Source organism: Solea solea, chromosome 10 (assembly GCF_958295425.1).
Source record: "Solea solea chromosome 10, fSolSol10.1, whole genome shotgun sequence".
Lineage (NCBI taxonomy): Eukaryota > Metazoa > Chordata > Actinopteri > Pleuronectiformes > Soleidae > Solea > Solea solea.
In genome coordinates, this window is record NC_081143.1 from 16138286 (window position 1) to 16151180 (window position 12895).

Genomic DNA, 12895 nt, shown 5'->3' on the forward strand with positions numbered 1-12895 from the left:
AGCTCGGTCAGCTGTTTGGGCCAGGGTGACATTCACCCTGTTGCAAATTGATTCTTGGTTCTAAAAACTAGGCTGCTGATTCTTACTTTGTGATTTCACAAAGTAGTTTGTTGCAGTAAACATCTCTATGCTTTCATTTCTGCTGGAATGAAGATTGTGATTGTCTCTCATTTGCTTGTGGTTTATATTGTGGTACAGGTTTTTAGAGCCTTTCTCAACTTTTTCCTTTAGTGTAGGTTGGCTCTTTTTACATCTAACAAGCTCAGCGGGGGGGGGGACATGGCTGTAAAGCCAGGTTTAATTCACAGTTGATCAGACTGTTCACTGGCCCAGCTTTGTGAATTTGTATGTGTGAACGAGAGATGTTCACAAGTCGTTTTTTGCAAGTCGAAATCTTGTCTCAAAGTCTCGGAGCTCAAGTTCAAGTCAAGTCTGAAGTCTGTGGTTGAAATGAGCATTCTGTCTTTCCATCTGGACTGTCCCTAACACTGCATTGTCAAATCTCATGTATCCAAAGCATGTAGTGTAACATCTATCGTCCATACAGTACAGTGTCAAGATTGAGCAGTTGTATTACATAACTGCATTTTCTTTCACATCACAGGACACATGATATTTGTCTGTGTTAGTCAACATCTTTATTGAAAGTGCACGCACCAACCAATGGTGCAAACATGAGGATTTATACATTTTTATTGTTATTTAACCATAATGAAGCTACATCAAGGTTACACAGCTAACATAAACAGCTAAGTTAGGCAAATTAGCCATGTTAGCCTCCTAACACTGCTGCACCAAAAACAGGGAAGAAGACATCGAGCATGCACGTAAAGCATGTGTGCTTTTTAAAAAAGGATTAATCACAGAAACAGGGACAGAATGAAACAAGCCAGTAGAAAGGAAGGACATAAAAGTTATAAAGTAAACAGTGTCCAAACAGAGGGTGGAGGATGACGACAACGAGGATGCAGATAGCCACAGTGAATGTCAGCGCAAGGCAGAGGCGGGACTATGACATCATCGTTTTCCCCAAAGTAGCGTATTGGTTATCTACACAAAAACGCAAGCGTGTTCCTGTCGTGTCAGTCTACAGTGTAACCAACCTGCCACTGACACCTACTGGTATAATGAAATACTGTCTTTTGAGATTGAGCTGCAAGTCAAGTATTTTTGGAGTCCTCATCTCTGGTGTGAACAGCCTGTTACTGTACCTGGGCAGTCAGACAAGTTTCCTTGGAAATATGAAAATGACTGACAATGACCTCACTGGTATTATATATTTACAAGTTAGTGCATCCTCCAAAAACACTTAGTCCTCTTATCACTGTGTCTTCCACCCACCTGAAGTTTTGCACATTAAAAATGAACATGGAGCTGGAGAAACTTTGAAAAAAAAGTCATGTGATCATTAGACTAGCGAGGCCTCTAACTGCATATGTGAATGTACCCAGTAAACACTGAGGATGTATTTGATGAGATCTGATCTCTCACATGACACTCAGAAGTGGCACCTGGCTCTGTCTTTGGTTCAATATCCCATCTGCTTCAAGGTTCACTGTGCTGTGTGTTCAAAAGCAGTCATCTATAAACTTTGTGTGTGTTTTGTGAGTCACTTTCTGTCATTTCTAACCAGTCTGGTCATTCTCATCTGACCTCTGGCATCAACCAAGCATTGTTCACCCAAAGAATACTTGTTTTTTTTCCTCTTAAAACCCTAGAGATGGTTGAGTATAAAAATCCCAGTAGATTAGCAGTTTCTGAAATACTCAGACCAGCCTCCCTGGCACCAAACATGCTACGTTCAAGTCACTTGGGTCAAATTTCTTCCACATTCAGTCACTCATTTTGAACGTTGACCATGTTTAAATACCTAAATACACATTTGTTGGTCAGAGTTATCCTCAGTCATGCGTCGCTCTGTTTAACTTAACTAAAATAAGCCTGTTTTTTTATTTAGTGAGACTGTTGCTTTCTTGAGACAGATCTGGCTTTTTTACACTATAAACATGCCTCTGGTTTAACGAAATGATCAGCCTGAAACCGGTCCCAAATAAGATGCTTGTGTCATTAACACTTCAGGGTTTAAATAAAAGGGTTTAAATGTCATATGCTGTATAAGTTTGAAAAACTATAGGCCATACAAGGATTTAATTACCAAAGTCAGTATCCTATTAAATGAGGAGTCAAATTAAAGGTCAAAGCAGAATCAAAGTCATGTTAACAACTCCTGGCTGATCAACAAACTGAAACTTTCATTCCTCCTGATTATTCTAAAGTAAGTTTCCAAAATACTTTGGATTGAAAATTGGGCACAAGTGGCAGATGGGCTCATTTACATATATGCAAATTCTTTCCTACAGTATTTGCAGTCAGTGCTGGGTTAACTTATGTAACCCAAGGCGGACTTAATTCATTTGGGAGATCATTTGGTCTTTTTCTGGTACATAGGTTTACATGAGACTAAACAGCCTTTACTTTGATCATTTTATACATTTATGTATTGTGAATATCGAGTGTTACTGGAGTCCATCATCCACTATGTTTGACAAAATCTGTCTTGGTCATGAGTTAGGGCGGAAAAAGAACTCTTTGCCATTTTGCCGTGGCTGAACAATTCATCTCTTCGAGTCTGTATTTATTCCATTTGCTTGTGCATCTAATTTTACACGTGTGAAAACACAATTGACTGCTGTTCATGGTTTTCAGAAATCAATATGAGAACTGTGAGGCGGTAAAAGGAGTTGTACATATTCCCTTTTGCCTGTCTTTTTCTTCCTGCTTTTCCGTACTTCTCACCTCAATCCATCGCTCTGTTCCCTAGGGCTTATTTCAGTGTCATATGACGAATGGGACTATAACATCGAGGCCAGAGTACGTGATGCAGTGGCTGTTATAGCCACAGCGACCTCTACAATGATACTGGACCGTGGACCACACACCTTGTTGAAGTCAAGCTGCCTTGGCACACCCGACAAAAAGAGCGCCAACACCGGCCACTCCAAAGAAATACTGAGGTGAGTTAATGCTCACGGGAAAGCAGGGCAGAGTGGCTGTAAGATCCTGTTCAGACGTGGAATTAACATCCATCCTGACTCTGAGTGATCCTATTACCTGCAGATCACTAGAGGTACATTTCCAAACGCCCTCAGTCTCTACTAAAAAGATTAGAGAGCGTCTCCTTAGTGGACGTCCTCTGACCCACTACAGTTGCATTGGGTTTTTTTACACTAACCACTGTCAATCGGCTGATTTATTTAGCCACTTCCACAATATTAATGTTGATCTTGTATGATGTCTTTTTTGCAATGGTTAAAATATTATTTCATGTTACAGCAGGATGAGTAGAGCTTTGTTTGGGGTTACTCAAATACCAGGTCTGAATGTGGTCTAACCACCATATGGTCTAAAAAAGCGCTCGGTTGTCTTGGTGCTAACTGAGACTCAAGCCACAAAAGGGTTGTATTTAGTGTCTGAATTATTTGGTGTGTTTTTGGTGTAGCATCCTATAAAGGCCACATGGGCCTGTGTTTGGCGCATTGCTTATTGAATGGTGAATGTAGGAAACTGGAGAAGTGAAAGATTCTCTGCTGAGGAGACAGATCTGCTCTGAGCTGAGAAGGCAGTGTTTAAAAAGAAAAGCTCAATGAGCGAAGTCAGGTTTGAAGTTGGGAACAAGCCAGAGGATGATGGTGGTGACGAGACAGGAGCATGTACATGCACCTGTGTGTAAAAGGGAATTAGCTCACACATGGAATGAAGGAGAGGTGGTGTTTAATCTCAGATGGTGCAGACTACGGGTTGTTGTTTATGGGAGTTAAAGGTGTCTGGTGAATTTCCTGTTAGTGGCCATGGTGCTTCTTCTTCTTTCGGCTTCTCCCTTTAGGGGTCGCTGCAGCGGATCATCTTCCTCCATCTTGTCCTATCTCTTGTGTCCTCTTCTGTTACACCACCTGTCGTCATGTCCTCCTTCACAACATCCATGAACCTTCTCTGTGGTCTTCCTCTTTTCCTCCTGCCCAGCAGCTCCATCTTCAATTAGTCAGAATAATCAAAGCAACTATATCACACTCTTTATATTATTTAGTACTAGTCAAATAAACTTAAAAACAAAGATAGATTTGTTTTTTGAGTTGCTGAGAGAGGAGACATTTTGTTTCACCAGTTCAGTATTTTAAAGATTTTAAAATTCAGAGCAAACAGAAAAGGGAATTCTCACAGTTAGAACACCTGTGTGTTATGTGTAACTGAACTCAAATCCCTCTTCTCCACTGAACCTCCTTGTTTTGCTTTTTTGGCAAATTCCAGTAAAAGCAGTAGCAGTGGTTTTCAATAATTCATCTCCATTAAACTTCATAGGGAATGCGCTTACTGTTCACACTGATCAGAGATTCCACCGCTAATTGAATGCTCAGGGACAAGTGGATTAAAGAAAAAAGAGCCAAAGAACAACAGTTGTGTTATCACCAGCACACAGACACACACGTGTGTGTGACTGTTTACTGCTCTTCAGGCTAAAAGCTTAGAATTACTCACACCATCCATATACTGTATATTTGAGCCCTCTTTGTGCCAATATGTAACGTTTTCTCTGTTGTTGTGTTGTTGTTTTCTTTGTCATTTAGTATTTTTCTCACTGTGAGTTTGAATTTGAGTAATGTGGAAAAACCATGGAAACCTTATGCAACCTCCTCTGCCTCTTTAATCTTCAGGTTGAGGTTGATGTATTATTGTAAATGTTGGTCTGGTCTTTGCCTGTGTTTCTGTATTCATATCAGTATCACTTATGGCTGCTGTCTAGGATTCCCCCACAAACAGGGCTGAGATAACAATAACACTGCAGCCACGAATATATCAGTCCCCAAAGGACACTATCAGACTCAGAGCGAGCTCTCAATCATCCTTCAGGCATACACCTGGGATGCTGTGTTGTGTGAATTAGTATTTTTCAACCAACCGTTCCATTATTCTCCATTCAGCTGAGCAAATGTAGTGATTTTAGATTGGTGGATCTTGGTGGTGACCCCAGAGGCAAGAAGCAGTCCAATACTTACATAATTTGACCTTTTTATTGTAATCCCTCATCTCCAGAGACAAAAGCAATAACACAGCCATATGTTTCAGTGTCGTCTTGTATAGCTACAGGCCACAGTGGGCTGAATGCATGCTGCATTAGCATGTCATCCTGTCGGCACTGATGGACGGAGATGGGAGGCTCCATTGAATCACTTATCAGCTTTGGTTTAAGGCTTGACTTGATGTGGAACACAAACATGCACAGATAAATATGCCCATATGCTGCATGCATTCACACATTTCAGGACAAATAAGCAACCTAACCCAACAGATACATAAGCACACACATATTAAACAACTAGAGGCCATCCATTTGTATGGCGTACACTTGCTTCAAATGACTATTTTAACCCTGGTGCTTGTAAACACGCAACCATATCTGTAGATATGACATAAGAGATGATTAATGTTCTGTGGTGACTTTTCTTTTATGTCCAATATCCAATGAGACATGTGTGTCTACATCTGTGAACTCACTGCATGTTCTTGTTTAGACCTTTCAGTAGAGCTCAGCAGATAAGCGCTGATGCAGGCCATCTGACACTTGACGCTGTCTCTCATGCATGGTACTCTCATCCTATTTCACCTTTTCAAAGATATTTTGTCCTGCAGCAGTAGGGTACAATTACTGCATTTATTAATAGGCATAATTAAGTATGTGTCTAACTGTTGCTGGACATTTCATTGTCGAACAAGTTGGATATTTCATTTTGCTTTTGGGCGTCTAGAGAACAGATGACTGTTCTTTTGAAAGATTCTTCCTTGCCATGGAAGTGGGTCAAAGTGTCATACGTCTGTGTCACCTGCACTTTGTTGTTGATATTACTCTGTTCCAATCTCTTATCTTTTTCACTTCTCTTAACCTCTGTCAATTTAGAGCACCCTAGATTAATTGCTGCCTTAGTATCAGCCATGAACCGTAACTTTATTGTGCTGGAGAGTGCCATTATGATCCTAGGAGCTTTGTTGTTGCCCCCTGGTAGGGTCTCCCAAGGCAAATTGGTCATAAATGAATGGCCAGACAAAGAACAGTTCAAAGTACCCCCATGATAAGTTATTCTAATTCTACTGGAGGGTTACCAGGGCCCCACGCTGGAGCCAGGCCTGGAGAAGGGGCACCTGGTGGCCAGGCCTTTGCTTGCCCAGCCGAAGCAGAGACATGGGTCTGTCCTCCAGTGGACTCACCACTTGCAGGAGGAAGTGCAGGGATGTGGGATGTGGTCAAGCTGAAGAAGGAGTCCTACAGGGCTTGGTTGGCTTTTGGGACTCTGGAGGCAGCTGACAGTTACTGGCGAGCCAGACGACATGCAGCTTTGGTGGTTGCTGAGTCTAAAACTTCCTCAAGGCTCTGGATGTTGTGGGGCTGTCCTGGTTGCAACATTGCGTGGACATTGGGGGCCAGAGGGTGTGTTCCAGCTACAAGGGGATCACACTACTTTGCTTCCCTGGAAAGGTCTACGCCAGGGTGCTGGAGAGGAGACTACACCTGATAGTTGAACCTTGTCTATGTGTGCTCTGTGGAACCTGGTAAAGGCTTACGATTGTGTCCCTCAAAGCGTCCTGTGGGGAGTACTCTTGGAGTACGGGGTGGACGGCTTGTTGCTACAGGCAGTCCGATCTTCGGAGTGAGAGCTTGTTTTGCATTGGCTGCAGTAAGTCAGACAACTTCCCAGTAAGAGTTGGACTCTGCAAAGGCTGCCCTTTATCATCGATTTCTAGCACAGCAGGGTGGTGGAGGGCGTCAGGTTTGGGAACCAGAGGATTCAGTCCCTTTTTGCAGATGACCTGGTCCTACTGGCTTAATTGATCTGTGACCTGCAGCTTGCTCTGGGACAGGTTGCAGTGTGAAGCGATTGGCATAAGGATCAGCACCTCTAAATCTGAGGCCATGGTACTCAGCTGGAAAAAGGTGGATTGCCCACTTCAGGTCGGGGGAAGAGTCACTTCCCCAAGTGGAGGAGTGTAAGTATCTCGGGGTCATGTTCACGAGTGAGGGGACAGTGGAGAGAGAGATTGACAGGCGGGTCAGGGCAGCGTCTGCAGTGATGCGGACACTGTACTCTCTATTTTTGGTGAAGAGGGAGCTGAATGGAAAGGCAAAGCTCTCAATTTACCGATCAATCTACATTCCAACCCTCACTTACGGTCACAAACTATGGGTAATGACCGAGAAGTACGAGATTGTGGATACAAGTGGGCGAAATGGGTTTTCTCCGCAGGGTGTCTGGGCTCACCCTGAGAGATAGGGTGAGGAGTGTAGACATTCTGCAAAGGCTTTAGAATATTATAGAGAGAACAGTAATCCAACAGTTCACACAATGAGATCTTAGGAGACTGAGTTTTTGTCTTTGAACAAAGGGCCATGTGGTCTGAGCTGACCCCCAACACCACCGAGGACTCTGTCTTTGCTGTGAGGATACCTCACCTTTGTACCTAAAATGTCCTCTGCTTTTCACCTCTTTTTTATTATTATTCTTATTTATTTTCTATATAACTGAAAACATTCCACCCCTACCTCCTCATCTCTTTCTTTTCTTTTCAAAAACTGTATATTTCTCCACTAATGTATACAGTCTTTAATTCAATTCCTCTCATTTAACTCAGTCAACCTAATTTTCTGCCCATTTATGACAAATTCCTCTGGTGAACATTAGAACGCCACAGAAATAACAATCAATATTTCATATGATTAGAATTCATGGGGTCAGTGAATGTTGGTTTGCATCTGTTATGCTGTGTACGTGCGGCAATTTATTTTATCATGATTGTTTCTCGGTTTATAAATGAAGTTTGTAATGGCCCCACTGTCAGTGGTTGCATTAGATTCGGTTCTGCTGTGGCTGCTGTCAACAGAAAAAATTGTCTCTTGTATCTTTTTATCTCTTTGGATTTCTGTTTGAATGAAATCCATTTCTGTAGAAATGAGTCTTTGCTCTTTGATTCTGGGAGACTAACCCCTAACATTACCTTTTAAAATAATGTTGTGTTATCCTTTTTTTTTGGCCCTGACAGGAGTAAATGAACAATAAATACATATTTCTTCTTTTTAGGAGGCTCATACAGTTTTTAAAACACGTTTTGACTCATGGAGAAAATGCAACAAAGAGTTTGCAGTTGTGAATCAAGGCTTTTCAAGAAGTGCCGTCAGGTGTTTTGCCCATCCACCTGTTTGCAGACCATGTACAAGTAAAACCGTCATTTCAGTTTCCCTGTCGTGTTGAATTATGCTCTGGCAAATTGCCTCCAGTAATCTAAGATCCTCAGAAACGTTAGAAAGCTTGTCTCTGTCTCTTTGTGCCAAATCTGCTCTTTAGTCTCTCTTATCTCAGTCCTATAAATAAAATGACAAAAAGTCACATCGTCATTTATCAGGTTAACGCTCTGACAGACATTTATGGCTCATGGTTGACGGGCTGTAAGGTCAGCGTTCCCGCCTGTTAAGTGCTTGATCACATTTTAAATAAGAGACGGCTCTCTGTGATACTGCGCTCCCTCTCCAGACTCCACAGGTTGCTGTCTGATGTGTTCCACTCAGCAGGAGTCCTCGTGGGCTCCGATGACACGGAGCTCCTGTGGACTTACTTATTAAAGGCTGCGGCTCAAAGAGACTCTGAGCCTTACATCTTTGTGATCAGTCAGCCGCAACACGTCTGTGTTTATGATGTCAGGGCCACCAGCAATAGTCAATAATAAGCACTTTTTAGTTTGCACTGTACATGTGTTTGTACATTACTGAAATGTAGTGATTGGATTTTTATCATTTGTTATTTTTGGTTGTTTTATTTTATATTTGCGTGTGAGCAATTGTCACAATTTAAAGATTGTAGTTTATGGTACAAAGAAGAAATAATTCTCATTGGTGGTGATAAGGATCTGGATCCAGGAGGTTTGCTTGTTCCCTTTTCTTTTTTCTTTTTCACAAGACATTTGAATATCTATGTACTATTGTAATTGATTCATGCACTCAGAGAGCGTACACTCCACTGTTTTATTCCTGAATCAGGATTTGAATGTCGATCTCCACCAAAATCTATAAAAACAAACAAAAAAAAATGTTTTTGTCCCTTGGGCCACAACCTACATCTCCAGAAAATGTCATCAAAATCCATGTTTTACTTTTTGAGATATGCTGCTCACAGACAGAAATACAGGCAGAAAAATACTTCTCAGCAAACCAAACAACATAACCTATATAAAATATAACCCAGATTGTTTGAGTTAACAGTTTAATTCAAATGAATTGACTTAAGCTGCGCTTATTCTGCTGTAAAATTATCGTTGGTGTTAATTGTAGTGTAATTACACCCAGAGATGTTGGTCCTGGAGTGATTCTTGAATGGCACAGCTCTCTCTCACACAGTATGTAGGCCTGCAGTGTATTATTGTCATTTACATATACAGTATTACACCTTGCCCCCACACAGTCACTGCTACTGCCTTGTAATGTATAGAACACACACACACACAGACTGTCTGAATAAGCCTAACCTTTGATTTAACAATGTACATTTAGGAGACTTTTTATTCCCCACAGTGTTACTGTGACTGACACACACACATCTGCATTGCAGTGATACAGAATTTGTGACTTTGTACAGCTTTACCCAGAGATAAAAGAAAGTCACATCAAATGGCTCTGAAATACATTGGAAAAGATTTGAGTGAACAAAAATCAGGAAAAGAGCAATTGTGTCCAAGCCAGTGATGATTCACTGTCTTTGTAACTAAAAAAAAATGAATTCCCCTCATAGCCAGTGATTAGCTGGGGAACAGTTGGCAAGTGAGATGCACACAGGCGCTGCATATGGCTGTGATGAAGCTACACGAGGTTGTGTTAGTAGCTCATCTCAGTAGTTTTTTTCTTCTTCCAGCAGAGCCGGGGTGTGGGGGGGGGGGGGATTTTGACATGAGAGGGGATCAAACCACACATAAAAGCTACATCAGTTGTTCAGGGCGTCAGAATGATAAGCAGAGCAGCCTCCTGGGCTGTCAATTCACAGCATGCGCCAGACTTTGTAAAGGTTCAGGTGAATGCGCGGGCCGATGAGTCGTATTGTTTGTGTGGAAAAGTGATAGACGGCGTTCGAGGGGAAGTGGTTAAACACTCAGGTTGAGACGGGAAAAAAAATAATCCTTTCTCTCTGTCTCCCTTTAAAGCAGCCTCTCTCGGGTGAGATTACTGTTCCCATGGCAACGCAGATGATGGCATGAAAATTGCTGTGGTTGTGAGCGCCATGGCAACACATTACATTACATTATACTGCGTTAAGAGCCACCCCGCGTCCCTATGTGTCACTTTTGCGTATACGTGGACGTTTCTCGCTGTCACGATGACAAACGCGGACGCCTCTACTGGTCACATGGGTTGTCATGGTTTTCAACAAGTCAGACCGCCCGAGCCTCCACCCACACCACCTTGACTTTTGTGGTTCCCTATTCACAATGAGATTATGCTTAGGAGGCTAATCCCACGTTACACGGGGCATTACAGCACTTATAGCAAGGAAGAATGCAGCAATTGGCATTTCATCGCGGCTTGAGTCATATTATTGACTTATTCCAAGCATGTAGCCTACATACTGTGTGTGAGGTGGGATATAAATATAGTTCAAGACATCACAGATCGAAAGTAGTCAGTCTCTTAGTAGGTGGTACTTGCTGGAGAATTTTGGGTGCGTTTCAGGTTGCTTTTCTGTATTTCTTGTACGCTCGTGAATAAATCTATCGTCCTATCCGTGACTTGGTCGGAGATGATGGCTGGTAAAATGTGCTCAGTTTCGTCTTCTTACAAAGTCACACACAGTCCGTCGCTCCTTGCATTCAGACAAGATATTTATTTCTCAAGTGGATTGTTTCAGAGGCAGAGCATCTCCATGGTGATGGTGGCCCACAGATCAGGAGGGAGAGAGAGAGGGAGGGATAGAGAGAGAGAGAGAGAGAGAGAGCGCACTGCTGTGCACTTGTTGACACACACACAACACTGTATGTATTCACACTCGCTATTACTACACTCTGCTCCTTCTTTGTTCTCTCCCGTCTTCTTGTTGCTCTCACTAATCTCACAGCCATTGGGTGTGTGTTCATAAAAACAGCAACAACAATTTAGACTGTAATGATAGCATAAAGGGCCACACGGGGGAGCAGTGGCTAGCACCGTTGCCTCATAGCAAAAAGACTCAGAAGATGTGCAGTGTGATGGAAGGGTCTAGCCCGCTTTTCACCCATGTCAGCTGGGATTGTCTCCGCCCTGTGGCCCTTATGTGTAGGATAAAGTGGTGGACGAATGAATGAATGAAGGATGACGTTCATTGTTATTAATATGATTCAATGCAAAGTTTAAAATGACATACTGTACGTACATTATTTAAACCATGTGGACAGTGTCCTCTCTTTGGACCACAGACTTTCTCAAGAGTATCTTATTTCAGAGATAAAACACACACAAAGAAATTCATCAAATTTCAATTCAAAGATGAATCAACAAAGCAGATGTGTTCAAGAGAGCAATTCAAACCGGTGGTTTTCACATATACTGTAATTTAAGTGTAGATGCCCATCTCCAAACATCACTTTCTCTCCCAACACATATCACATTTACATGTTCACATTCTGTTATGATGCTGCCAAGTGTTTGAACTTAATATTTTATAGCACTGAGTCATTATCAATACCAGCTGTTTTGTAACTGAAGTGTTGTAGTTTGACAGACTCTCTCATCAATAATAGGCTCAACTATTTTATCTAGATTTGAGGGCGGAACTGTCCCAGCTGTGTGCAACTACGGTCAATTTAGAGTGTCCAATTTACCTAATCCCCATTTTGCATGTTTTTGGAATGTGGGAGGAAGCCGGAGAACCCGGAGAAAAACCCACGCACACACACAGGGAGAACATGCTCACTCCATGCAGAAAGGCCCTTGCTGCAAAGGCAAGAGTGCTAACCACTACACCAACCGTGTGGCCCATTGTACATCTGATATGTCTAACATATCCGCTTGAGTTGTTGCTAAACGTAGACGATAAGTGACGCATTTATAATGTTTTGGATTATTTATGTTCAGTAGGCATTTTATTCTGAAATACGGTGACGGACTAATATGGAAACCGCTTACATTTTGTTTTCAGACTATTGATATGAATAACTCAAACTTGAATTCTCAATTTCAGGTACCTCATGAATGTTACATTTGAAGGCCGAAACCTGTCATTTAGCGAAGAGGGTCACCAGATGTTCCCCAAGCTGGTCATCATTCTCCTGGACAAGGACAGACAATGGGACAGGGTAATCTCCTCTAATCTGCTCTGCTTTACATTTCAGCCTCTGTGACGTGTGTCTTGTTTTTTCCCTTTGGAATGTCTCCTCACCACTCGAAGCACCTGTTACAGTAGCCTGTATATCACACAGCTCTCCTCCCACTCACTAATGCAGGTTGGCAAGTGGGAGCGTGGCTCGTTGACAATGAGATACCATGTGTGGCCTCGCTTTGAGCTGCACTCCGCAGCTGAGGAGCGCAAAGACCACCTGTCTATCGTGACTCTGGAGGAGGCGCCGTTTGTCATCGTGGAGGACGTGGACCCGCTCAGCGGGACCTGCATGAGGAACACGGTGCCGTGCCGCAAACAGCTCAAGCTCAGGTGAGCAAGTAAAGCCGGGGATCAGTCGAAATGAGTTCACACATGCGTGAAATAATTAGTGAATCATATTAATGTTTTACAGGACGCCCACAAATCAACACTACACAAGTGTAACAAATGTTTTCACTGAAGCTTCTCAAAGTGTGGGGACCTGTGGAGTTGAGGCTGAATATCGTTCAAAGTGCTTG

The 12895-nt window shown here is 42.4% G+C and overlaps 1 protein-coding gene across 6 annotated transcripts in view; it reads left to right on the forward strand.

The window, feature by feature from the left end:
• The window catches only part of grin2bb (glutamate receptor, ionotropic, N-methyl D-aspartate 2B, genome duplicate b), a 92082-nt gene that overhangs the window by 54537 nt on the left and 24650 nt on the right, over positions 1–12895 (forward strand). For all 6 annotated transcript variants that reach the window (XM_058640115.1, XM_058640119.1, XM_058640120.1 and 3 more), the window contains exons 6-8: positions 2822–3014; positions 12240–12354; positions 12502–12707. In XM_058640115.1, coding sequence (XP_058496098.1) covers positions 2822–3014; positions 12240–12354; positions 12502–12707 — 514 coding nt within the window. The remainder of the gene's footprint in view (positions 1–2821; positions 3015–12239; positions 12355–12501; positions 12708–12895) is intronic.